At 38.7% G+C, this 27,309-nt stretch overlaps 2 protein-coding genes across 11 annotated transcripts in view; one reads left to right on the forward strand and one right to left on the reverse strand.

The window, feature by feature from the left end:
* The window catches only part of SLC16A3 (solute carrier family 16 member 3), a 57,401-nt gene extending 53,395 nt beyond the window's left edge, over nt 1–4,006 (forward strand). For all 5 annotated transcript variants that reach the window (XM_074260500.1, XM_074260504.1, XM_074260501.1 and 2 more), the window contains one exon: nt 2,649–4,006. In XM_074260500.1, the coding sequence (XP_074116601.1) occupies nt 2,649–2,935 (287 nt within the window). In that variant the 3' untranslated portion in view covers nt 2,936–4,006. The remainder of the gene's footprint in view (nt 1–2,648) is intronic.
* The window catches only part of CSNK1D (casein kinase 1 delta), a 78,208-nt gene that overhangs the window by 8,982 nt on the left and 41,917 nt on the right, over nt 1–27,309 (reverse strand). For 2 of the 6 annotated variants that reach the window (XM_074260506.1, XM_074260507.1), the window contains exons 7-11: nt 26,501–26,672; nt 22,114–22,253; nt 5,048–5,113; nt 4,172–4,332; nt 2,080–2,748 (exon numbers count right to left, since the gene is read on the reverse strand). In XM_074260506.1, the coding sequence (XP_074116607.1) occupies nt 4,243–4,332; nt 5,048–5,113; nt 22,114–22,253; nt 26,501–26,672 (468 nt within the window). In that variant the 3' untranslated portion in view covers nt 2,080–2,748; nt 4,172–4,242. Of the gene's footprint in view, nt 1–2,079; nt 2,749–4,171; nt 4,333–5,047; nt 5,114–13,425; nt 16,110–17,505; nt 17,571–22,113; nt 22,254–26,500; nt 26,673–27,309 lie in introns of those variants that run through there. The other 4 variants (XM_074260509.1, XM_074260511.1, XM_074260505.1 and 1 more) reach the window with 3 other exon arrangements.

The raw sequence follows: 27,309 nt of genomic DNA on the forward strand, positions 1-27,309 counted from the left end.
GAATGCCTGCTTCTTTTTCATATATACATATACATAGATAAAAAATACATATATTAACATTTATATATTTATTTGTATACATTATGCATATAATATATATTTAATACATTATTCATATAAATATATAAATACTATGTGTATATATTAGACATATGCTTATATTTCATATATTATACATTCATATATTTACACATTTTATATGTAGATACATTATGCATATAGTATACATTATAGACATCTATACTTTTACATATTATATGTTTTTATACACACACACACACACACACACACACACACACACACACATTTTGTAGCTACCGATACAGCACTATTGTCCCCCTTTCTGAAATCTAGGTTAATGACAGAGTACTAACAGATTTTTAAAGAGTGATTACCTGATGCAGCTCTTTCACTTTACAGAAACAATAAAACTCAGACGAAGTAAATGATTCTTAGGGTCCCACAAGTCTCACAACTAATTATTGTCAAATCTGGGACTAGATCCAGGTTTTCTGGCTTCTGGGCCTCTATCCTTTGCACTTCATCAGGCTGTCTACAGTGTCAGATTACTACCCAAACACAAGCCCACTCTTCACCTCCAATCTATGTGTTTCTAATTTCCAACCCAAAGAAAATTAAGCCTGTTCCTTGATGTCTTGAGTGGGGAAGAGAAGGAATGCTTGTTTGTGCCTTATGTGGTGAGTCCAGGAACTTGAAGATTTACACTTGTGAAGTTAATACAAGATATCACATATGTCAATGCCTCTGGACTGGCAATGAAAACTGCAGAGAGTAGGATTCCAAGTAGTTAAAAACTCATTGATCTTCAGTTCCTTTCGGGAGAGAAATTGGGATTCCCACAAGAGGAACAAGATTAATTACTTATATACTTTTTGAGGTTCTGTTCCCATCAGTTTCCAACAACTTTTGACATTGCTTAGTCTCATTATAAGATAACAGAATGGAATGGAAGGAAAAGAACATCTTGGTTTTCATTTTCCCTTTCGGAGACAGAAAGACTAAAGAAGCAAAATTTCTTAATAGTAATGTATGGTGGGAAAAGGGGAGGGTGAGTGAAACACATCTTCACGATTGCTGCTTAGAAAAATCAGTTGGAAAAGATAATTTAAAAATGAGAATTCAAAGTGGTCTAGATGAGAAGTCTGATCCTGGAAGGAAGAGAGCCTCAAATTCTGATTCTTGTCCTTGGGCTAACTTTAAATTTTATCAGGGCTCAAGTATCTGCGAGTTTAACTTGCTATAGTGAATATATATAGTGAATATAGTGAAGTAATTCCTTGTCCTTGGAGGTATTCAGAGATAGGACTGCCCATCTGGGGTAGCCTAAATGACCAGGCCTCTAAATCATTATTAGGGTTAGGTCCCCTTTAAAAAACTAATTTCTTTAGAGAAGTCTTTTTTTAAAAAAGTTTTCTCTGCACACACTCTGCACTTTGATTGGTCCTAATTTTTATTTGGAAGGAAACAGACTGAGGAGTCAGGCTGACAAATCTGTTTTAAAATTCAAACCCTAACCTAAAGACAGAGATAATTGGATGGGTTTATGAGAGGGGAGGTGGAGCCTCATTTAATACTGTCCTAAGCTCTTTGAGGGCAGGCCATTGTCTTTTGTCCTTTTTGTATCCTTAGCACTTAAGCACAGGGCCAGGTGGTTAATAACTGTTTACTGGCTGATCCTCTACTACCTGAGGGTACTGGACACTGGGCCTGAGGTGTATGGCCTCAGAAGAAGCAGGGTACTCAGTTAAAGTTTGGGGGCACCTGCTTCTGCAAGGCTCATCCTTGCCAGAGAACCATTGCAAACTAGCCTTCCATTAACTCCCTGGTGACTCCTTCTGATACCACCTGAGACAGAGACAAGCAAGCTTAGTTAACCCAAGTGTTTCTAGTGGAGTTAAGCAATACTCAATCGTACCAAGACAGGGCTAAGGGTTCAGATCCTAGGAAATGTCATAACGTGTCAGGGCAATGGGCCAACCCAGTGTTCTGTTTCTGGGTATTTGGTGTTATTTAAGAGCATAATATAGAAGTTCTTTCTGATAGATACCCTCAAAAGGATAGGGTTGTCCTAACTTCCTTTAATTATGCATTATGCAGAACAAATTCATGAATTTATTTAAACAGTTCTTGAACCTATTAACAATTTTCATCTTGTGTCATCATTCAGATGAACAAGTTCCATATGTTACTGAGGTTAAAGGTTTATAAAGGTTTACTGAGGTTAAAAGGGAAGAGGACAGGTGAGAGATGAAAGAAAGAAAAGCAAGATATGCATATATGGCAGTTGGTGGAAGGGCATTCTCAGCCAGTGGAGCCTTCAGTTTGGAGTTAATAAAGAGTTAACTCATAAGATTAAAAAACAAAACAAAATCAAACCCAAGTATGAAAAAAGGAGCATAAAAGACATATTGACTCAGGATTTGGGGGGACAGGGGACAGGGGAATGGGATGTGTCCACATACTGTTCCTGAGAATCCTCACAAAGGTCAGAAACAGACACTAACTAGGCACAATCGATAGATTTTAGTGGGAAAACTCATTCCAGGTTATCTTTCAGGTTGCGGCCTACGTGTTAACAATATTTCATCTTGCATGAGCAGGGTATGACTCCTTGTCCTTTTTTTCAGGCAAACTCCTGGATGCGACTCACATCTACAAGTACGTGTTTATCCTGGCAGGAGCTGAGGTGGTCCTCGCTGCCCTGGTGCTGGCTCTGGGCAACATCTTCTGCATTAAGAAAAAATCGGAAGAACCTCAGACCAAAAGAGAGATGGTGGAGAGGGAGGATCTGGACAGGCTGGAAAACAAAGCCTCTGAGGAAACTAAAATGGACTCTGTGGAAGTGGAGTGCTTCTTGAAAGCAGAACCTGAGAAAAATGGGGAGATTGTGACCAGCCCAGAGACCTCTGTCTGAATGGGAGCCTGGGGAGGGAGAGGGTTGAGGGAAAAGGTACAAAGAATTTCAACACTCTTATTTATTTTAGAAATAGGTCTAGCTTTAGGGTGGAGCCATCGACTTGACTCTGGTTGCCCGGTCGGCGGATCATCACGTGATTGGTTTTTTTTTTTTTTTTTTGGGGGGGGGAAGGGGGAAGCAGGGAGGAAGGAGGAGATGACTGTGTTGGAAACATCCCGTTCCAAATCAGAGCTGCTGTGGAGAAGCCAAGCTTCACGGTTACAACATTTTTATACCAGGGAACGCTATAGTCTGTGCTGATCCAGTTTTAGCAGTGTTGCTACCCATCACTGTGCTGAAGTACCTAAAAACTCACACTTCAAAGAAAAAATTATTTTAATCAGGGTTTGAGGGGTGAGTTAGGAAAAGGTGGGCACTTGGAGTAGATGGGGAGAAATCAGGCTTTTCCTATCTCTAATGTTGCTCAATTGTGGTTCTCCTTTTCCATTTTTGACGTTGCTAACACATAACTTTCTCCTCAACGTTTTGTGCTCTTGACATTTGGGTAATTTGAGATAAATATGCCGCTTGGGATCAAATGAGCCTCAGGAACTCAATCCTTTTGTGGACGTTCATAAAATCTCTTAATTTGGGAACCCTATGACATTAACTCAACCTAAATATTTTTTTTATGGCTTATTTTCTTAAAGAGAAGATTATTTCTTCCAAATATTTTGTTTTCTTGTCTACATGGGTCAACTTTTAAAGTGGTATTTTTATTGTAAATTGCACAGGAGACAGAGTTTAGTTATGGGTGACATTCAGATGGAGAAACCAAAATAGTTATTAACTGGAACAGAGGTTGTGGGGCAGCATATATGCATATGTGGTGGGGCTTAGGTTGGGGACTTCCCTTTCTGGCCATCCTAGGAAGCTGTGCACTTTTCACATGACCTTACTGAACTGAATGGGGCATCCATTCATGAGTGGCTAGAATACAAGCTTCAGGATGATATCAAGACCACTTAGGGGATAGTTTGAGTCACCACATGTTTTTTTCTTCCCTATCATAAAAAAAATACAACAAAACTTTCTGCTGCCTTCCATTCCTGTCTCCCTCTGATTGACTGGAAAACACCTCCTTTTGGCCCAGTTCTTCGAGCCTCCCAGTTTCACTTAGAGCAGGCCCTCCCCACCCCATCCAGACCAATCCCCCATCCTTTCTGCAGTGGTGCCCTAGGTTGACACACCCACCTGCCCTCCTGGCTGGTGGACTGCCTGGGGCCCTGCATAGCTGGCGAGCCCGGCCTCCGGGGCAGACCGCCTCAGTACGTGGTTCGACGGAGGCGCTGGGGACAGCAGCGGGCCCCCTGGCGGGCTGCATGCAGCCGGCGAGATGACATCTCCCTGCTCCTCTGTAAAGGAAAAGTAATAAAGAGCTGATGTCTTAAACCTGGTTTCCGGCCCCTGAAATAAAAACTCCACAGAAGAGGCAGTTTCCCCCTCCCATTCTCCTCTGACCCTCCCAGGCTATCCTGGAAATGCCTAAGAAAGAATTCCTCTTCCACTCATCCCACTGTGGATCTTAAACCTAGATTCTTAGTTGTGGCCTGCCACTGAAAAGAGACTAGTCTCCCCACAATTTAGCGTTGGATGAAGGCTACTCTGTTCCACCAGATAGATAATCTATGGCTTTGGCACCCCTGAGCAGTATCAGGCAACTGTTTGAAAGTGCCTCCTATAAAGTACCTCTCTTTTCCCTTTGTTTCTCCTTTCCATCCCCACCAATCCATCAATGCCTTAGGCCTGCCAATGGCTGCCTGAGGCCCTGGCTGAGCCAAAAGTTGGATTAGCAGCCTTGCCATTTGATCTGGCACAGATCTAAGGGACTTTCGAGGTTTGCCAAAGCAGCTTCCCTGTGATTTAGGGGAAAGTCCAGCTTGAGAAAGCTGTTCCTGCCCTTAGCGATGGGGAACAGGGTAGAGAATCCAGGCCTCTTGATGGAGCCTCAGTCTACTTTCTGGGTCTGTGGGTATAGCTATCTCAGGGTTCTGTGGCTGGAGTCTAGGTAGCAGGTGAAAAGAGTGAGAAGGGAGAGGAAGAGGCAGGCATAGAAAATAGATGGCCAACCTTGTTTGTTGGCTTGTCCATATGTCCAACTGGAAGGGGGAAAAGGACCTTCTTTGACCTTGGAGTCTGGGGGAAGGAAGAAGGAAAGAGGGAAGGGACCCAAACTTTATTTCCTTTCCCTTTCATCAGTATATAGCTATATGTATGCATATGTATGTATTTACATATATATGTATAGATTTATATGTATGTGCATATTGCACATACATATGTGTATACATCTATATGTATATAAATAATGGGGCATTACATGTGAACAGATAAGAGCTCTATAGACAAAATTTGAGTTTTATCTCTTTCCTGTAGGTCCCAATTTTAGCTGGCTAAAATCTGTTTATAGCTTATTTTGGTGGGCTCTTCCTATTAGCTCATGCCGTTGATTTCTTTCTCAAATCTGAGTTTCTTCCCAGGGCAGCTTCATTGTACTGAACCAGAACAACCTACTAAAAAAACCCTTGGAGGGAAGCTCATTCTCATTGTAGGAGAGAAAATGGCAGTATTAAATGTCTCCCTTGTTCTTCCACTGGGGGGAAACAGTGGGTCCAGAATTTCATGTGGCTTTTCTTGTCCTTCAATTCTTGATGATTCTGCTAGGACAGGGCTGGGGAGATGAAAGCAACATAAGCTTTTATGTTGCGCACTTAGGAACCTGTAGAAGTCCTGTTGCTGGAAATGTTAAGAGGTCCAGTGTACCCTAAACTCAGGAAGCAACTTAGTTAACACTGCCTTAAGAATTCTCTATATGCAGAACAGTGCAGAGGGCCACAGATGCAGCTGGTATTGTTCTTTGCTCCTTTAACTTCAACAAGTCTTAGGGGAAAAACTTCAACTTAAATCTTAGAGGAAAAAGATTTAAAATAGTTCATTCTGGACAGAAGTTATATATCTTTCTGGCTTTATCCTCTGGACTGGGCTGTAGCTGAATCTGATTCAGGCAGGAATCAGATTGCCTTTGACCAAGACAAGAAGCCACCATGGTGGTCCTTGTCTCACCCTAATAGGTATCCCTTCTTTTTCAGCTCAATTGTAAGTTGTAATCATGTTAGACACAGGACATGTCTCGTCTCCCTGACCATGCCAACTCCCCTAAGCCATTCTTCCAGTTCCTATACCCATTTAAACTAGGGTGAATAAGGGATGACTGACTACTCTTTCTCCAGTCTCATCCACCAAGACAGATCAAAGTCAGAAGGAATGAGGAAAGGAGATCGGGAGTCAGTCAGTCTGGCAACAACATAATGACTGCATTTGGTTATGCTAAAAGGAACCTGGAAAACTTTAGTAACTTTATATAACTTTCCTTTTTTTTCCTTTTTTTCAGCAAGCTGAGTTGTTTTTTTTTGGGGGGGGTTGAGAGAGTTAAATAATTCTGAGACACATCTTAGGGCACAGGTAATATAGCCTGCAGTTCTTAGCTCTTATTATTGAATGGTTTTGCTGGGGAACTTCCTTCATTCTTAAAGGTGAGGGGTTTGGTCTCCAAGACCTGTGCAACCTTTTTATTAAAAGTGAATTCTGGAATGCCTGATGACCACAGATCAAATGGTGTCCAGACTTGGTCTTCTGGTTCTTAATTGTCATCTCTGTGGGTTACACCCTGAAGTGATTCCAATCTTCTTATGCTCCTATAACCAGCTTCAAATTGAACAACCAAAGATGCAGGAGATAAAATGGTAAATACTCTCCCCTTCATTCCCCCTTCCCTCATGAGTACAAATAGGAGGACAAATTAATTGGAAGTTAGTAAAAGTATTGTATTTTAAAGTGCTGATTTTAAAAAAATCTGAATGCTGCCCAAATTTTTGATGGACCGATGCTCTAGGAACATAAATAAAGGGGTTAAGAAAACTTGTTCTTGTTTCAAATCTTATTTCAAAAGAATAATTTTTCCAGCTATTCCCATGACACTGGGAAGTTCTTTAAACTTAACCCTCAAAATAAGGAGCTCATGACTCTAGGTGATTGTGGTATCATGAGAAAACAAATGCCTTCTCTAGCCTCTAAATGCTAGGGAACCTAGTAGCCATGCTTTTCTCTTGTAAACGGCATCCTGTCATTGAGGATCTTCAATGGTCTATAAAGGAAAATGTACTGAATAAGAAACCTACTTTATCTTTAAAACAAAGCTCTATGTAGGACAGAAATTACAAGCCAGTTAGACCAGGAGATATGTTGAATGAATGAAGTTCCTGCTCACATATCACAAATGGTCGCTGGTCAGTTACATATGTTCTATTGCCAAGAAAACTCTTTTTAAAAACTTTCTGGATAGATAGTCTCTTTTATAGATGCAAAAGGTATGGTAAGAAATGTTTTAGTATTTCCTCCCTTAAAAAGGTTTCAAAAGTGGCAATGGCACTAGGGCTCTTGGGAATCTATTGCTACTGAGCAGCATTTGGAATAAAAGGGGAGGTCAATGGCAATAGAGGCCACTTTTTTCCTTTACCCACTAAGGGAGTAATGGGGAGCTCTTTTCTGGAGCCTTTCCTTGATCCCACTGGAGTGCTATGCAAATGAAGCATACCTAAATGTGCCTTTAAATTTTCCCAAGACCAACTTTTGTTTCAAGAATATTTTATGTCTGAAGAGGAATTAGGTGGGTCTGAGGGAAGAGAATGAGTGAAAGGGTAGGATTAAGGGAGCTTCTGAACTAAGAACTATTCAACCCAACATCCTAAGTCTATCCTGAAGTTATTGTCAAGCTCCCTTGCTTCTGTGTAAATGGATTTTAAATATGGCATGTGGATTTTACTGTGGATTTGTCACCTGTTTTTCTGGTGAACACTTGAATAAATATTTATGTCATAAGACTTGTGTTGGAAAAACTAATTATGATAAGAGATGGAGGCATGAAACAATTTACATGAGATGGCTTTGCTTTGATACTGTCATCATAATTGCATTTTATTTTTCAGAATCCCCATTTCATTCTCTTTTCTCCCCATGAAAAGAAATGGCAGAAGGGATCTCTGGTGTTTCTTTTTCTTTAGCTTTACAGAGGACTTCAGATTCAACTTCCCTCCAATAAAACCACAATCTTTTTTATTTTTATTTGGCTTCCAGTTTCCTGGTGTAACCAAGACCCAGTTGCTCTCAAGTCATCATAAATATTCATAAAATAACTACTAAATGTAGAGCAGAACAATAAGCTGGCTACATATCTCCAGCAATTTGACTGAGAGGTCCTCAGATGTAAGTTGTAGAGAGTTAGAATTTGGTTTGATACAACCATTAGAGTTGTCTCAAAATGGAATACTTTGGAAAGTAGTGAGCTTCCCTTTCGTTGGAAGCTGGATTGACCACTTATTGACAATTTTGTAAAGAAAAAAAAAAGATTTTTGGTTATATAGAGGTTGCACGATTATGGCTTTTGAGATCATTCCAAACTGGTTATTCTGTAACTCTAGTAATACCAGAATTCTCTGTACTCAGTACAAAATTTCCTTCCCCAAAGTAGATCTTGTCAAACAAAGAAGGAAAATCACCTTCATAAAAATATCTCCTACTGGTTCAAGTAGTAGGAGCCAATCTTTTTCAATTAACTGTCCTACTTTTGAACTGGACTTTGGAAGTGGATTTGATAGATAATAAAGCAAACTAGAGAGGAAAAATTTGCCAAACCCTGCCTTTTAATTTCTTGAATAAGGAGTGTGGATTCTTCAGTAACGAAACAATTTACCAATGACCACTCTAAGACCAATGCTGCTTTTCTGATTTTAACAATCTGTTTTTCTTCCCTTTTGGTACAGTTGTAGTGTTAGCCCTCTTTTATGACCTGTAAAAGGCTAATTCAGCCATCTGGAAGAGAAAATTAGAATAGAAAAACAAGATCTGAAAATAGATCTGAAGAAATCCTTTGGTTTGGCCTCTGCTTTTGTGGTCATACCATGTAGGTAATAAAGACTGTCTCTGCTTTCCTTAGAGCACTTGGGATTTTCCTAAATTTACATTCATCTTGGGTCTAGACAACAAGAATTGAGATTCTATAACACCCCAAATAACTTTCTTCATAACTGCCCAAGGGACAAAATTAGCTTCTGTTTCTAGATTACTAGCCCAACTATATTGAGGACTTTTACTGGGAGAATGCTGACTAGTGAAATCTGATAACTAAATAAGACCCATTAATAGATTTTAGAATAGTAAAGCTGAAGAAATCTTAGAAATTTAGTTTAGCATCCTTACTTTTATCCCTAAGAGAACTGGAAATCCTGAAAACTTAGGTATCTTGTGCAACATTTACATAAGTAGTTAGGAACAGAGCCAGAAGTAAAAGATTTTGTGCCAGGCCAACAACACCATACCGGCCCTCATACAATCTCTTTCTATAGATGTCTCTAAATTAACAGGACATTCCACATGTCACACAAAATGATACCTTATACTCAGAGATGTTTAAGTGCTTCTCCCTAGTCCCAATTATGATTTCCTGGGCTACAAAATGAGTTAATAACTTGACCTCTTGATAATTAAAAGAGCTACTATTTGCAGTTCTATATATTGTGGAAATTCTCAAATTGTGGAGGATAATGGATTAAATATTACTTTTTATGGAGAGATCCAAGGGAAAGCAAAGCAAATATAGGTAGAATAAAGAAGTGTCAATGGATCATAGGACTGAGCTGGGACCTTAGAGATAACTCGTTCATTTTACAGGTAAACTGGGGTCTAGAAATATTAAACCACTCACCCAGGGTCACAAATCCCACCTAAGTCTTTGCAGCCTAATTCCTTTTAGTAGTTGTTCTTATATAGCAAAACAATAAGAAAAGTAATTCCTCTATGGCCAGGTATGTGGCTGTGAATCTAGCTATGGTTATATCAACCTGTATTTGATAAGTACTTGGAAGAGATTAGCTTATTGATTTACAGAAAGCAAACCAAAATTTTTTCCAATCCTGGGTTCTCTCCTCACACTTATTTCATTGCCTTGAACCATCTCTTAGGGAAGCAAGGGAGGAATATTTTGTGTACAGGTTGTCAAATAAGGTGTCAAATAAGGAATTTTTTAATTTTAATTTTTATCAATATTAAAAATCTGTGTTGCAGATTCCCAGTATTTTCCACTGTCTTAATAGTAGGAGGAATTCTTCCATTTGGCTTGACTTCTGGCTATGCTATGCTATGGCTTAAGGAAAGATAGAGATGTTTTTTCAAGGGTCTTTTTAATACCAATTTTCTTCCTGCTGATTTCTGACAAGAATATCTCAAAGCTTCTTCCCTCTTTTAGTAATGCATTCTTTACTTTGCTCCAGATTTTTCCCCCCTTAAACTGATTTCTGGATTTAGAATTAGCCAAGGATGCTAAATACAAAGGATATTAGAGGGAGCTTGGTAGATAGCAAGCTGGAAGTCAGGAAGTGTTTAAATCTTACTGCAAATACTTATTATTGGTGGTGTGATCCTAGGGCAAGCCACTTTAAGCTCTTAGCCAATTTTTCTTTTGTAAAAAGGGAATAACAATGGCTACCTCAGTGTTTTCTAGGATCGAATGAAATAATATGTTAATATATTTAACCCTTAAGCTACCCTGTAATTTTGTTGTTAAAGTGTTAGCTATTAATACTATTCTTATTCTCCAAGTGGAAGTTTTGGCTCAGATGACCTCTAAACTCTCGTAGGGGGTCTAAGATGCTAATGGTGACCTGAATGTGTTATACACATGACCAGAAGGCAATGGAAACACTTTTTTAAACCCACAAATAAAAACACAAGCATTTTCTTAGCTATTATACCAAGGCAAAATTTGGCAGTGCCACATCTATTTCCTATTGAATGATCTACTGATTTCCAAGTAATCTTAATGCAAAACACAATTTACTACTTAAACCCACTCAGAACTGTTTTATCCTTGTGACCAAAGAGTTTGGGTTGGATTTCTAGCAAATCTCTGCCTCGGGGGAATGAGGAAAGATGAAGTTTCATATGTCCTCTTGTGGGAAAGAAATATACATCAGTACATTTGATGGTTCATTTAAGTTTCAGATAATCTCATAATATTTAGTTTGTAATGGAAATGAATGAGATTCTGGGGAAAATTGACAATAGTCTTGAAAAACATTGCAAAGAATGAACTGTGAACTCCATGTTTAAATTTCAGCTGAAAACTGAAGAGACCTAGACTGTACTCAGTAATGCACACAGAAAAGCATAGACAAAATGAACAAACAACTGAGTGAATAAGTAATTAAAAAAATAAAAGTTAACATCTCAAGAGTCAGGAAGGCCTGGATTCAGCATGCCTGGAAAGTGAGGGCAGATGTCTTCCGGTAGAAGGAAATTTCTCATAAGGAGCTCCCTGTTCCAATGAAATCACAGGTATAGCTAAAAAGGTGGGGGGAGAGAAACCAAAAGCCAATCACCAATCCACCATAAAACTCGATGAGGGATGAAAAGCACAAGGTTCAAAACCTATTATTAACTTTGACTTCATTGTGTGTGGGGGTGAGGTGGGGAGGGATGAGGGGGTAAGCATAACGGGACGGGCCAATTTGAGAACTGCAAACAGAACAGAGATCTCTGAATGTCCCATTTGGAAGCCTAAAGAATTGTGAGGACAAAGGTGAAAGAATATGAAGCAGGCAAAAGGGGTGGAACAATTGAGGAAGGTGAACAAAAAAAGATCTCCATAAGTCATCAAGAAATGTCAATGGCAGGACTGAACAAGAGCAAATAATTTGGGATGGGATGCAGAAAATTACCAGAAAAACTCAAAACATTTAGACTCAATGGATCCTTATGGAGCTTTACACGACATGCATGCTGATGCAGAACAAACAAAATGGAGGCAGGTCCATCTTCTACAATACAAGTATTAAGTGAACATTTAGCAGAAAGTCCTTCTTGGGATGCTGAACAGTCCTACTCAATATGCTTATTAAAACATCTCCTTGTTTGATTAGGGAAACATAACTTTGGAGACTCATTCCAAATTTAAGGCAATGATGGAGGGGACCAAAATCCAGTTACCTTAAAGCAAAGACCTCATACTTGTGAGAAAGTAAGAAAGCCGATAAAAGTATTCCTTATGTAATATAGGGGTTAGCCAACTTATTTGGCTCCGAGTTCAGAGACTTGGGCATGAGCATGTGATTACAAATCAAAGTCCCATACTAGTCATGACATACCTAACACTATTCCTCAAACCTCTGGAACCTCTCTTTAAAGACACTAGTTAGCAGAATCATTTTGGTAACTTTCTCCAAAGTTGCTTCAGCACATGGGGCAAGATGGGTGTAATATGTTTGGAAAGGAAGAACTTGGATTTTTGTAATACCTGCAGCAAAGCCCTATGTGTCTCATTCCCTCAACAGAAGAGGGATGAAGGGAAAGCTCTAAATACAAGAGCAAATTAAATCAAGTGGACTTTAAAACAATAGAGTTTGGTTAGCAAAGCACTAATATGGAGTCCAACCATTACTTCTGCCAAGGAATGTCTTGGGAACTTGAATCAAGGCTCCCTTTCTGGGGCCTAGCTTAGGAAGTAAGAGAGGGTGTAGTGAAAAGGCACAATTTAAGTCTGTCCCAGAGTATCTTGTTTGAACATATGTTGACAAGCTCTGACTTTCTACAACTAAGAAGCAGCTTATCAAGTAAGAACATATTGCATAAACAGCGGTGGCTCAGCTCTAAGAACTTTTGTATTAAGAGAGCTGGATCCTGGGAAATTGATCACAGAGACAATCAGGTGGAAAGGGTGTTGAAGCACTATGTTACCAGCAAGCAGAAAGATTATTTCATCAGTTTGCCTCTTATATTTTTAATCTTTCAGGGAGTCTCTCCAGTAATTCTGAAGCTGGAATGAATCCTCCCCCAAAAGGGATACTCAAGCCAATCTATTCCCTTCCAAGAAACTAAATAAGCCTCTAAAGACTGGGTGGGTCATTCCATTCCTCTGCTTTTTGACTCGCAAAACAGCACAGTACAGAAAGTGACAGGAATAATTTTAAATCATTGAAACTGGAAATTCAAAAGTGCTTAATACTATGAGGATTGTTAGAAATTTCAGCCATACTATTCAAGTTCACCGTCAAAAAACCCAAAACATAAAAAATGTTAAAATTTATAAGCAACTTAATCAATGTGTTGTCAAAATGAGGGACATTCCCTTTTTTTTTTAAAGTGCTCTGAAAACCTTGCGAGAAGTGCCTAAATCTGTACTATGTGGCTCTCAGAATTCCAAAGGGCTAATTCCCAATCGGCATGCAGAGACAGTCAGCAGTATCTGAAAAAATTAATATAGATCAATCCAAATCTCATTTTCAAAACAGAACCAGTTTTGAAAAATCATTTTTATACTTTCATGGTTAATCTACATAAAGTGAATTATTCTTGAACAGATAAAATAAAGACAACATGAAAGGGGAGAGAAAGAAATGTAGAAGTCATTATGAATTTATTATTTACACAATTGTTAAAGTACACAAATACAGTGGTAATACAAATGAGCTGTTCAGAGATATTTGTTACCAATACACAGGTTGATACAGACATTCTAACTACATTTCCTGCAAGTAATGGTGGGGAGTTAAATATTATGGAAGGGCAAGAACTGTCCACAACCAAACACAATTCTAGAAATCTGCATCTGAAACCACTTTTCAAATATACTCTTGTCAATTTCAGGTCCTGGATACAGGGAGGAAGAAAGGCTGCCTTTGATATGTTTTTCTGGCATTACATCAGAAACCATAGATATTTACAAAGAAAGCACACTTTAGTGTAGCACTGTAGCTGATAATGACATGCCTGTAAAAACTGAACTCAAGACATTCAGCTACACACAAAAAATCCCTCCACTAATCAACACTTCCTATTGCACTCCCAAAACTCAGGTCCCCCAACCTGTCAAGTAAACACTCCCCAAAAGTTCATAAAAGCAACCAGATTAGGGCTTTAGGGGGAAAAAAAATCAATTATTGGGATTAAATGGAACTACTGGCGATGAAAATGAAAGCAACTGGCCAAACACTGCAAAATCAACATCAATTAAAAAAATTAGGTGTCTTCATGAATGTTTCAGTTTTAGGAAACTGGGGGTTCAGGGAAAGGGAGACTATAGAATAAAGGGTGGGAAAAAGGGGTGGGTAGAGCTTCGCTTCCAAACAGGACTCTCCAATGGGCTGATTAGAAAGAAATATAAAAATACCTATGTATAGATATATATATATATATAATATGTGCGTGTGTGTGTGTGTATATATATACATATATATACATATACATATACACACACTCTCTCACATGTGTGTGTGTGTGTGTGTGTGTGTGTGTGTGTGTGTGTGTATTGCACCTTGATTCCCAAGACAGAAAAAAGTTCACATCTACTTTGCTTGAGTAAAGATTTGGTATCACTATGGTTTGGTGTTTCTGTGAGTGATGCAAGATTGACAATAACAAACATCATTTTATGAAAAGCTACCAAAAACAGAAATCCCCGAGAACCTCCAGAGGAAAATGATGCCATGTAGTATGGAAGTCACTTACGTTCCAGTAGGTTTTGAATCAACCCTGTATTTCTTTCTCTTTTGTTCACACATGCAACTCAGGCCTACAAAAAGCCTTGCCCTATAAATGCATGACCATAACCTGTTGGCTTATTAAAATTTCAAACACAGGTTGTAAGCATCTATTTCTTGGCACTTTTGGGGATTCCCCTTCATCTGTTAAGTCCATGTGGGTAAACCTTAGCATCAAAAGATGGCAGGCCAGTAAATTTCTTTTGAGCACACAGGTGTTGCTACAAATGAAGTGCCAATCTATACTGATAACATCTACAATCCATTTAAAATTTTCCCCAATTCAAAGGCATTTAGGCAACCAACATCATTGAGAAAACCATACATTACCCCAAAGTCTCAATTACAATCTTCTCACAAGGAAACCAAAAACACATACTCAGTTTTTAATCATAAGAATTCCCAAAAGTTCAATTTGGGTCTCAAGGGCCTTAGCCTTCAATTTTTTTCAGACTTATTTCCCTTCCCATGCTCTTTTGGAAAGAGTAGTATCACTTTGTTTGTAAGTAGCCCCACACCCTTCAAGTGGCAGACTTAGCTCTCTGACTGCACTGAAGTCTGGCAAGAAATTCAAAATTGTTTTGTGTTGTAGGGGCATTTCAGTTTTACATAGGGAAGAATGAACAAGACAGCCATAAACCAAGTTAATGAAACAGCAAGCCACACACATATATATTACTCATATATATGTGCACATATACACACACACACATTCTTAAATATATGTGTGTATATATACATATGCATGTATATAAAACTTTAATGAGAAAACCCCCTCCAAACTGGATTGTACAAAGACAACAACAAAAAAAACACAAAAAAATTTGATCATTTTAATTCACATACACTCCCTGCCTGAAACTCCAAGCCAGTGTCTTTGATGCAGGATTCTTCAAAGTCAACATCTTTAAGTCAGACCGAAAAAAACAAAAAACAAAAAACAACATGCACACACAACATACATACATACATACATACACACACACACACACACACACACACACAAAAACGCAACAATAAAAAGACAGAATTCTTTACATAGATTTAAGCCAATAATTTTTAGCAAAATGATACAAAACTGTCTTAAACCAAGTAAAAGATTTATAGTTACAGTAGAATAATAATAAGGGGTAGCATAAGTTTACCACCAGTGGAGGGAAAAATGAAAAGACTCTCGAATGGGAGTTTGATTCTCTTTGCAAATTGTCTCTCTCTTACACTCTGGTTTTTCTTCCCAGCCCCGTTATAACTGAGTTCTTTGTGAGGGGGCATCAGGTTTCAGCCCCTGGCGATGGCAGCACTTGGAGTTTGTTCGGTTTAGGGTATTTTTTTGTTTCCCCCATGAGCATCGCTGGGTAAAAAGGCCTGGAGAGCTCCTGGTGTTAACGTTTTCTGTTCTAGATCGGGGGACGTTTCACTAGTAAAGCCATTGGTAGGTAACATAGTAGATCAGCCATGCATTGTCTGCCCCTCCACGGCAAAAAGGAGATTTCTCATCGGTGCACGACAGACTGAAGACCACTGGAAGTCACCCGACCGGGAATCTGTCGGAGCCAAAGCACAGGAGAATGTCAGCGTGTAGCCAGAGAAATGCAGGACCAGTCGTGTGGGTGCAAAATACCAAGGTGGTAAAGCCCTGGGCACATCAGGAGCTCTAGGTTCATAAATGCCAACCAGCACCCACTCTAGGAAGCCTCCTCCCACAGCTGGTGGTAAGGTCCCTGCGGAGGGGACGTGTGCCCTGCAGAGCCAGTGACAGCAATCAGGGAAGTAAGAAGGGGCGTGCAAGCGAGGAAACCGGGTTACGGCTTAGCTGAGCTCTTGGGCCGGATCTGATGAGGGTTCAGGAGGCCGAGAAAAGCCTCTTCCCATCCCGCCCCCTTAACAGGAACCTGGCCTGTGGAGATGGCCACGCAGGCCCCAGGCTGGGCGCTCGGGTTCCCCTGGGGGAGAAGACGCGAGAAGCAGCTCCCAACAAGACATTTCCACGACTACAAGGCTACACTACGGCATCACACAGCCGTGACCAGGCCCGGAAAAAGCCGCAAGTCTGCCCTTTGCAGAAAATGCAGCACTGAGCGGCCAATGAGAAGTAAGCAGGAGCTTCCAGCCATGCACCAACTGCAGCAAGGGAAAGGGGGCGTGGGAAGAGTAAAGAGCAAGATGGCTAGATGGGTTAATAAATACAGACAGTAGCTGTACGGATGAGAAGGCTGGCAGAGGGACTGAGTTGGAAAAGAAAAACAACATGAGAGCACAAAAAGAAATGAAGAGCAGAAAAGGGATGACCGAAGAAGCAAGGAGGCGCAGAGACCATCATGGGCCTTTCAATTCAGCGAGAACTAAAATGTTAACCCAAACCTTAAGCATGGATCACCTCAGCTAAACACTCTAAAACAAAGAACAGCCTGGCCCCATCTGCTTCCGCATAGATAGGTAGATCAATGCCATCAGACCTGCTTAAGACACCAGTCTTGGGAGGTCCCAAAGGGCTGGGTGCAACTGTGGTGATACAGGATGCTTGAATTCCTGCTTCAAACAGGCAAGAAGCAAATAAAGCAGGATGTGGAAAAAAGTCTTTGGCAGGGAGAAGCATGGACTGGGGGAGAGGAAAATGGGAAGAATCTATAACATTAAACGGGTTTCACTTATAAGAAAGCCCTTTGCTTTGATGAGACAATATGAAGACAACTGGATTGCATTTCTTGGATTTATTCAGATTCACATCTCAATGCAGAGATCGCTCTCCCATGCAAAATAACCAGCTGCTTGGAAAATCACACCAAAAACCCTCAATCTAACTCAAGTACCTGGCATGCAAGCCCAGCCCCACCTGGAGGCTCCCAAAGGTGGGAAGCACAGGGGAAGGGTGGTCAGTTCCCACCCCAGCCCCTGAGTCTTGCTGGCTAACGGGACGGGACTGAACATCAACACACTCACCCAGTGCTGCCTTCCAACGGGTAGACGAGCAGCTACTTGCCGTGGTGTTCGAAAGGAATGCTATTCTGAGTTGGGGGGAAAAGACAGCTGTTGGTAAGAGTCCTGCTGGCCAAACACAGCATCATGAGGTCACCGTCCCACCTGACTTTCTAGGTGCAGCCCCTATTTTCCAAAGAGCTTCATTTCTCCTAATCTAAAAACCAGATCCATTACACACACATGCAGAAACCTCTTTGTAATCATCTACAAGAGCTTGCTTTTTTTTTTTTTTTTTTTAAAGAAAATACTGGAAAGAGAGGAATGCCAGGTGATGACATGCATTTTTTTTTCTTCCAAGCATGCTGCCTAGCCAGACTGCTGGCTCAAGAGAAAGTGTATTGTCCCAATCATCCCCTCCCCTGACAAATACTGTTAAAGTCTTCCAGCCCCACATTTAGGGAAGCTAATAAATCTTCTTCTTCTTAAAGCTATTCCATGAGAAGGCAATCAAGAGAACAGATCCCGTATGAAATTCCTCTACTCAGTTTTGTTTCCAAATCCTGGGTGTATTCATCCTTAAACACTAAGTTGAGAGGACTGGACAATGATTGTGGGAGAATAAGTCAAAATGGATAAATTTCTGTACTTCAGCAAATTTCCAGATTAAGTTGTTTGAATCCTGTGGATGGCAAAGGCTCTGGTATCTTGACTAACAAAACCTAATACATGTCTCTGAAGGGATACCACTTTAATTAACAGTCTAGAAAACAGTGCCTAGAGTTTGGCAAGGAAGTCCATTTATAAATACTTGGGAAAACTTTGAAATTGATTCCAGCAGAGAGAGAAGCTGGGCTACTGTCAAATTCTTGGTAGCATGAAAAAGAATGCCAGCTCTGAGACATAAATGGTAAAACCCAGCAGCAATCCAAAGGGCAGGAAATTCCAGGACCCAGGTATCTTCTGAGCAGGAGGACATTTTTGATGACCAGAAAGAAGACAATTTTTCTAAATTGGCAGTATTTTTCTTGATGTAATGTTCACAAGTTAATAATGAATGAACTAGATGTTGATTGCTATTCACTTGTAGAATAAAATCAGATTTAGAGTAGAGAAGTCAGGGCAAGAAATTACCAGAATCTCATAGAATAGGCATTCTTCAGAGATGTCGTGTGAGAGAGTAAAAGGGGAAGAAGCTGAGCTCCAAGAGCTAAATAGGTTAAATTTCCTCCCTCTTTTTCCTTTTAAATAATATCTTTTTAAGGTAGTATGCAACTTTCTTTAGTGACAAGCAACCAGTTAAAAATGAAGGTTTCCAGCGATAAAAACTGAGATGTAGTCCATCTCTGAATTTAAATATTTTTCAGATTAAATTACACATAAGTTCTTTGAGAAACAAATGAGACTGAAATCTCATTAAGAGGCTAAGAGTATATTTATATCAACGATAGTTTATACATTCAAAAATAACTAAAATCTTGAAATTTGAATGCACTAGGACAATGTTTTTACAGATTCAAAATATATCGGCTGCTGTAGAGACCAGTATAGATGATGAGATAGATGGTTCTAGGCATTAAGAAGATTGGTTAATGAAGATTTCTTTTCCCCCTTGGAAAAGGGGTGTTTCCTAGGACTACAAGATAATAGAAAGAAAGATTCAACAGTAGACAGCTGCCCCTGGGAGACAATTAGTGGGAAGAAGTTTCTGGCTTCTTGGGCAGTCTCTGAATATGGTCTGAGGAATATAGTAGCCTATGTCTGACGGACTTGAATATTGCCTGCCTACTTGACAATGTTCTTTGCAAATATCATGGCCGTTTATTTTGTGATTTGTCCCACCTGGAAACAGATATATCTGGTATGTTAATCCTAGTTTATCCTTTGCAGGGATTAAAAATTACTAGTCAATTCTGTTCCTAATCAACTGGGAGACATTACCAAGAATAAAATAGTAAGAAAATGAGGGTTCAAGTACAAAGTACCTAGAGAAGAACAACCTTTTGTTTTAGACCTTCACCCCCTATTTTTTGGTTTCAAATTGGGAGCCATTGAAGAAAAAATGGCTGATGTGGAAATGGTTTCTACAGGCAGGAATTTAGCATGGTTTGAGGGAAAGAATATGAATGTGCTGATGACATAGGTTTGCATCTGCAGAAGCAAGAGGCCTTTAAAGAAAGTATCCTTAGCTGTATACTTAGAAAGATGGAACATGTTGAAAGAAGAGTTCTGCAGGAGGAAAACTGACCGACTCTGATCTCGCTATTTATAGATGTTGAGTCTTCACAGGAATAGTCCCACATGAAGACCACTAATAATCATTGAGGCTGCCTATCCATTTACTGTTACTTAGTATAAAAAAAAAAAAAAAAAAAAAATCTTCCCTATATTGAAATCCCTGGACTTCCAATCATCAATACCCTTTTTCTCAGTCAGTTAAGGGAAAAGTGAACAAGAGCTCAAAGTCGATCTATATACAACCAACCAAACCATTTTGGAGGAAGATAAAGGCTCTTTGCCAATCAAATATGGTGGAACAAAGTACTCCCTATATTTGTTACATTAACTATGTCAACATCAAAGGAAGCAGGAGAGGTTAATAAACTTTGATCTAAGAATTGGTACATCTTTGAAAGTCTAAATACTGATTATGTATCTCTACAATTTCCTTTCAGATTCAAGCTTTTCATTAGTTTTATTATTTTAAAATTAGGTATTCTAAACATTACGGTCAAATGTTAGCAGATCAAATTGCTAGACAATATGAAACAACTATACAAGTATTATATACAAAAACCCATGCTACAAAACACTAGTCTAGTCAGGAATTAAGTTCTCCTCCCATTCAACTGTTTATCCCAATTTCTGAACACTCACCAAAAGTGCCAGGGAAGTAAGTAATCTTTAAGTTAATATGAATGCTGTTCATATAATCATCTATGGATTAGAACATGTATTATATTCCACATTGGACCATTTCAGGAAAAGGCATACTAGGCCACTTTTATGTACTGGGATTAGGGAGGTGGGATATAAGTGATTACATAACAAAATACCTTCAATATCTAAAATCCAGTTAATCTTAAGTACTATCCATATGACTATAGTATTCTCCAGATCTCATAATCCTAATAGAGAAACTGTCTACCTCTCATCAATATTGCTTGCCATGATCAGAAATAAATACTCTTATAGGTGTCTCACCTTCACAAATTCAATGACCCCTTTTAAACATGGAAAAAAAAAATAAAGGGAACATATAAAGCAATTTTCATCTCTATAAAGACAAAGTTATACTGCTACAATTTTGGATAAATGCAGAGCTTACTCTTTGTCACTCTATGTTTTGCCACCCAACATACTTAGTTTACTGATCAGAGCAAACGTTTACTGATTCATTTCAAGAATCTCCAAAAAAAACCACTCTTCCAGCTAACCTTTCAAATTGACTTGGACATATCCTATACATAAAACAGGACATTTGTTGTGAACAAGCAAGCAGTCAAGTGACCAAGGACCAAAAGAGAAATTTTGCTTTAGTCTATTCTAATTATTCAAAAGACAATACAAATATACAGGAATTGCAGGGGGGGAAGGGGAAAGAGAAAGAGAAAAAATGGAGGGGACAAAAAAAGAAAAGGGGATGGGGGGAGGGAGAATTGATAAAAATGTAAATATCTGTCCTAGTTTGTTGAGGTAGGAATATGTCACAGTGTGCATCAAAGCAGAGTGAAGAGAAGAAAGGAGATGCATGGAATAAAGGGATGAAAAGGGAGAAATCAGAGGACTGGCTTGGAGCTAAGGCTATTTCATCATGACTGCTGCCTCCACCTTGCAGCAAGTACATATTTACTTCAATGGGCAAGTTCTCATTAGTGAAGAAAGCAAATAAGATACAGAGGAGTCATAAAACCAAATTTAACCCAATTCCATAATACTATACTAAGGAAAAGAAAGTTATATATCACCCACTCTGAAACGTGTATTTAGGACCTGACATATCCAAAGAGCAAAGGGACATCTGCTCATTACACACTGACCCATGCTACAAGGTGTTAATGTTTTTTTTGTTTTTTTTTAAATCAATACCTTAACTTGTCTTATTCTTTATTGGGTTTATTTCTCCAACCAAAATGAACAAGCAAAAACTTCTAGGCAGGGCCTGTAATAATAGTCTGTCATATGAATAAGAAGCAACATTTAAATGCTTAAAATGTCTATGAAAGACAGAAGTCCAGAGTACATAATCACAACACTCAGTGGGAGCAAACATAAGAAAACTCCTCACATAATTCTTTGCTTACTAGCTCCTTTAAGGAAAAGGGCCTCCCTAAGGTATAGCCCAATTCCCTTTCTGCATCTCAACCTTGGAAAGAAAACTGCAAATCTGAATCACAGGAATCTGGGAAAACTTTAAAATATTCAAAACATATAGGCCTTTCTCCACTCATATCCTTGAGGTAAAGATATAAAGAACAAAACCTCAAATCACACATAGGATACAGGGGGTATTCATTTTGTCTAATCAGTGCAGGGGAAGCAGCAGATTAAAACTGAGGAGTCACATTTACACACATTACCATGCTTTGGTCCCTAACTTTCCCCCTGGTAAGGCATATCCAAATTCCGTACCTGTGAGGTTGACATGCGAGAGGTATCTTGTCGGCCTGTTAAATCAGACGAAGAGATATTGACTGGCGCACCACGATGCAGTCTCATACTCACTTTCCGCTCTCTTTCCATTCCAGAGACAGGCCGAGGAGAGGTGTTAGCTAGGGGAAAAGATAGCAACTGAGTAAAACTATAAGTATAAAGTCTCTTAATTCACCTGAGAATCTGAATGCAAACTCTATTTAGCAAAAAAAAATCAGGTTCAAAAAGTTCCTTCAATGCTTTTATATCAGACACATGAAAAGCTTAAAACAAAGACCCACTGGTATACTGCAACCGCTTCAGAGCATCTGTTTACTCAACTAAACTTGATTAAACTAGCAATCTAGATATCATGAAACTTGGCATTACATTAGACCAAATATGTCACAAAGACATTGTTTTATATTAAATTGTTTAGGAATAAATTCTTTCATAAAAATAATCATAGAATCTCAAATCAGATAATACCATGAAGCAAAAGAGGGAAGACTGAGAATCCATTCCTAGGATCATGACTATAAAGCTAGCAGGAATTAGAAGTTTTCAAGTTCAACCCTGTGCTTTTATATATGAAGAAATTGAGGGTCAGAAGTTTCGTTTCTTGCTTAAGATCATATAAGAAAGACCTGAGGCAGTTATCAGAACTACTCTATCTCTGCTACCGAGATATCAATTACCCAAAGAATCAAAATTTATTGAGGGGAAAAGTTCAGTTTACATATGAGCAAAGTGGGAATAAAATATTTTTCAAAAGCAAAGAAAAACTAACAAAGGGAAGTTTTCTACTGTGGATAAGATGCTCATTAACAGAGAGAGAATGGTGGGAACTTTCTGGGCAAGAAAAGGAATTTTAACAGTTTATGATATGGAAAGGGAAGAAATTTGGACATACTCTGATGTGCACCCTAGATTTTGGGAAAGCAGAATTCCTTTTTTTTTTTTAAAACTGTCCTTTCATGGACACAATATTAGTACTCATCAGTGTGGGAGTTCAACTTGCTTCTTTTTCTTACCTGGACACAACCCTCTACAATTAATTCTGAATTCCTAAGATCAAGGGATCTACCAGACATGTGCGTTACCACACTTCTCTGGGAAAGCAGATTTCATAGGCATGATCCCATGGACTAAAATGCTTGAAGGGATACAAGCCCAGGAAGATAGCAAATGCTCAGGAATGAAATTCTGAAGAGACAAAGGAAAATTAAAAAAAAAGTTTTGTGGCTAAGTGCTATAAAAATAGCATTAGGAATTTTAACCCTTTGAATAAGCTAAGGCTTGTAAGTAAGGGAAGTTAAGGGGAAAAAAAAATTATATATACATATATATATATAGATAGATAGATAGCTGTACTGGGAGCAAAAGGAAGATTAAAAAAGACAGAGGATCTTTGTCTGGGGTAGATGGAATATTGATAATATAGAGAAGGCAAAATTGTTCAACTTTTGTTTGTTTCTCTGCAAAGATGAATGGCCTTTAAATTAGAAATGATAGAATAAAAATGGAGAATTGATACCCAAGGTAAGTATATTAAATTCAGGTAAGCCAACCTAGATGTTATCTCTTCAGGCCCTGAAAGAACTGGCTGATATGACTGCTCAATTTCTTTCAGGGTAACCTGTATTTGAAAACTATGGAAAACAGAAGATATATATAAATATTGGAGAAAAGCAAATATTGTCTTACTTAAAAAAATAAAAAAAAAAAAGAATAAATTAGAGCCTACAAATATAGATTAGTGATTTTGAGTTTGGAAAGGCTCTAGAATAGATCATTAAAAATTCTTTACCAACTCTGTTAAGTAGATATTATCCCCCATTTTACAATTAAGGAAACTTAGTGACTTGCTCAAGGGCACACAATGTCTGAAGTCAAATCTGAACTCAAGTCTCTCTGACTATAGGCCTATAGGTCTATGATATACTCTTATCACCTGGCTTTCCATGGATAGATACAAATGATATGCTCCCTAACTGTGCAGGTTGATACAAAGCTTAAAAACAGGGTTAGGGTTTTTTTTGGCCTTTTTGACCTTCTCTTAAACCAACATTCCATTTACCCTAGACAAAGGTCCTCTTCCTTCCTTTGATTCTCCTTTTGCCAGTAGTACAGCTAAAAACAAGTTTTATTTTGTTTTCCTTAATTTCCCTTATTAAGCCTTAGCTCATTCAAAGGGTTAATATCCCTAATACTATATTCTTTTGTGCCACAAAAATCAATTTTTTGTCCTCAGTGGAACTGTTTTTCTTTGCTTTCAGAATTTCATTCCTGAGCATTTGCCATCCCTTATGGGCTTGCATGCCCTCGAGGATTTTATAGTTCATGGTACATATCTAGGAAAAGAAGTAATGATTCCAAAGAGCCAGCAAAGATTCTATGAAGACAAGTCATGCTAGAAAAAACTTTATTATTATTTTTTTTTTTAGCTTTTTATATATAAAACATATGCATGGGTAATTTTTCCACACTGCAAAAACTTGTTTCAACTTTTCCCTTCTTTCCCTCCACCCCCTGCCCTAGGTGGCACGTATTCCCATACATGTTAAATATGACTATTTTTAAAAAACAGGATTAGTAAAAAAAATAGATAAGAAGGATGCTATGGACATATAAGCTAAGTATTTCTTGTGGAAAAAAATGGAAAAATGAGGTTTGGGTGATGTTTGGATAGTTGAGAATACAATCAGATGGAATTCAGACCTAGTTAGATGGCTAGACTTGAGTAGTTGTTTATGATCCAATATGAGCATTGGAGAGTGTGGGCCTCAACATAACATTTCTACTTTTTCTGTCTGCTTGCATTTTTGTTTTCCTTCTCAGGTTATTTTTACCTTACATATACTTTAACGTATTTAACATCTAGGGGAGGGGGTGGAAGGAGGGAGAAAGTTGGAGCAGATGTGTTTGCAAGGGTCAATGTTGAAAAATTACCCATGCATATGTTTTGTAAATAAAAGCTATTTAAAAAAAAAAAAAAAAAAAAGAGCAGTGGAGGCAAAGGAAATAAGTATTTATGAAGCACCTACTGTGTTGTCAGGAATCATTCTAAGAGCTTTACAAATAGCATCTCATTTGATCCTTACAGTGACTAAGTGACTTGGCTCACAGCCAATGTCTGAGAACAAATTTAAACTCAGTCTTTCTGACTCTTAGGCCCAGCAGTCTCTGTCATATTCCTATCACCTGGCTTTTCAGTGGATTACCCCAGGGATCTGTAATGACTTGAATGGACAGACACAGGTGATATGCTTCCTAATGGTGCAGGTGATCCAAAGGGATAGCTTAATAATAGGGTTAGCATCCCCCAAAAGATCTTGACAGGCTAGAGAATTGGGCTGATTCTTATAAGTAACCAGGGATATATGTAAACTTGCACTTGGGAATGAAAAGAATCAACTTCACAAATATAAAGAAAGCACAGCTGTTCTGAAAAAGATCTTGGGGTTTATAGGCTGACAAGTCCATGTGACAGTAGTGTGATATGATAGGCAACAAAACTATTGTAATCCTAATTTACAATAAGAGAAACAAGAGATCCTAGGAGCAAAGAGGTGACAGCCTTATATTCTGCTCTCCTAAGAGCTCACATGTTCAGGGATGGTGGTGGTAACTGTGTTCAATACTGGGCACTATTATTTGAAGATACTGATAAAGGAGAGTATATCCTGAGGAAGGAAACCAGAATGGTGAAGATATATAGAGTTCATTGAAGGAACCAACAAATTTAGCTGGGAGAAGACTCATGGGTGACAAGTGTGTTCAAATATCTGAAGTGGAGGAGGGATTAGAATTATTCTTTTTGCCAGAACCAGAAACAGGTTTTGCTAAACCAGAAACCATGAATAAGTAGAAGTTGCAAAAAGGTCAATTTAGGCCTGATCTTTCAAATAAGAATTGTCCAAAAGTGGACTGACCTGCCCTCCAAGGGCTATTTGAACAGATCCTGGATGATCACTTTGAGTGCATATTATAGTGGAAATTCCTTTTGCATATGGGTATAAGTTTTATGAGATGGCCTCCAAGACACCATCCAACAGTCAAATTTTTTGATTTTGTGAAATACTTTCATGACAGACAATGATCATCAACTTGGGAATAATTATAAAAATAAACTTAGTTGATATTGACATAAAACCTGTTAAAATTATTTTTTTTTTCCAAGTAAAGAAGTGTTATATCATTTGTATGATATATGATAATGATTCTAGAGCAAGTTGGAGCTTGAGGTGGGAAAAGATCTCCCAAATTCTAAATCTAGGGCATAGTTCTTGGACCATCAATTCCTTCACAAAGAGTTAAATCAAAAAAATAAACAGAGTTAAAAGAAGGCCTTGGGAAAGCAGTTTTTATTTATGGGCTTACTTACCAGTATGTGAGGTAGGGGTGAGGGGAGTGGGAGGAGCTACATCTTGTGTTCCCCTCAGGCGGCCTGATGCAGTGGAAGGGAGACCCCGAGTAGTTGGATTTCGGGAGTGTCTCAATCGCTCCTCTCGATCCCGGCGTTCCCTTTCGGCATCATCAGCTGCCCGGCTGGCACCCTGAGGAAGGTCAACATTATCAGACCTGGCTTACTGCCAACATTAACAAGACTCCTTCACAATTATTTGGCAACTTGAGAAAACATTAAGCTATATTTTGGGGGCTTGGGGAAGGGAAGAGACTTGTCTTGTGATGAGGTTAACAGCAGAAAGATTAAGAGACTTTCTAATGTCATCACAAGGACAAAACCCTGTTAAACTACTGAGAGGCAACAGAAAGTTCAGTATAGAGCACTTGCTGGACTTGGGAATCAGGAACCCTTGAGTTCAAATTCAGATTCAGCCACTTACTAATTGTGTGATCCTAGCCAAGTCACTTAACCTCAACTGAAGTTTCAAGTTTCCTCAATTGAAAAATGAGGATAATAGTACCTACCTCATACATAGCCTATAGGACTGTATATTTATAAAGCATTTAGCCCACATAGTAGTAGGTGCTTAATAAATGACTTTCCCTCCTTTCTAAGCAAGAGAAATTCCATCTTACAACTCCCAAATATAATCATATAGACAAGATCAAAGCTCTAAAAGTTCTTTCAAATCCCTTATAACTGATTATATGAAAGTCCCCTTTTAATTCTATTTGTACTTGCAAATCACACAAAACATTCATGTACTGTGATGTGACTTTCTTTTG

This window comes from Sminthopsis crassicaudata, chromosome 4, assembly GCF_048593235.1.
Source record: "Sminthopsis crassicaudata isolate SCR6 chromosome 4, ASM4859323v1, whole genome shotgun sequence".
NCBI classification, from domain to species: domain Eukaryota; kingdom Metazoa; phylum Chordata; class Mammalia; order Dasyuromorphia; family Dasyuridae; genus Sminthopsis; species Sminthopsis crassicaudata.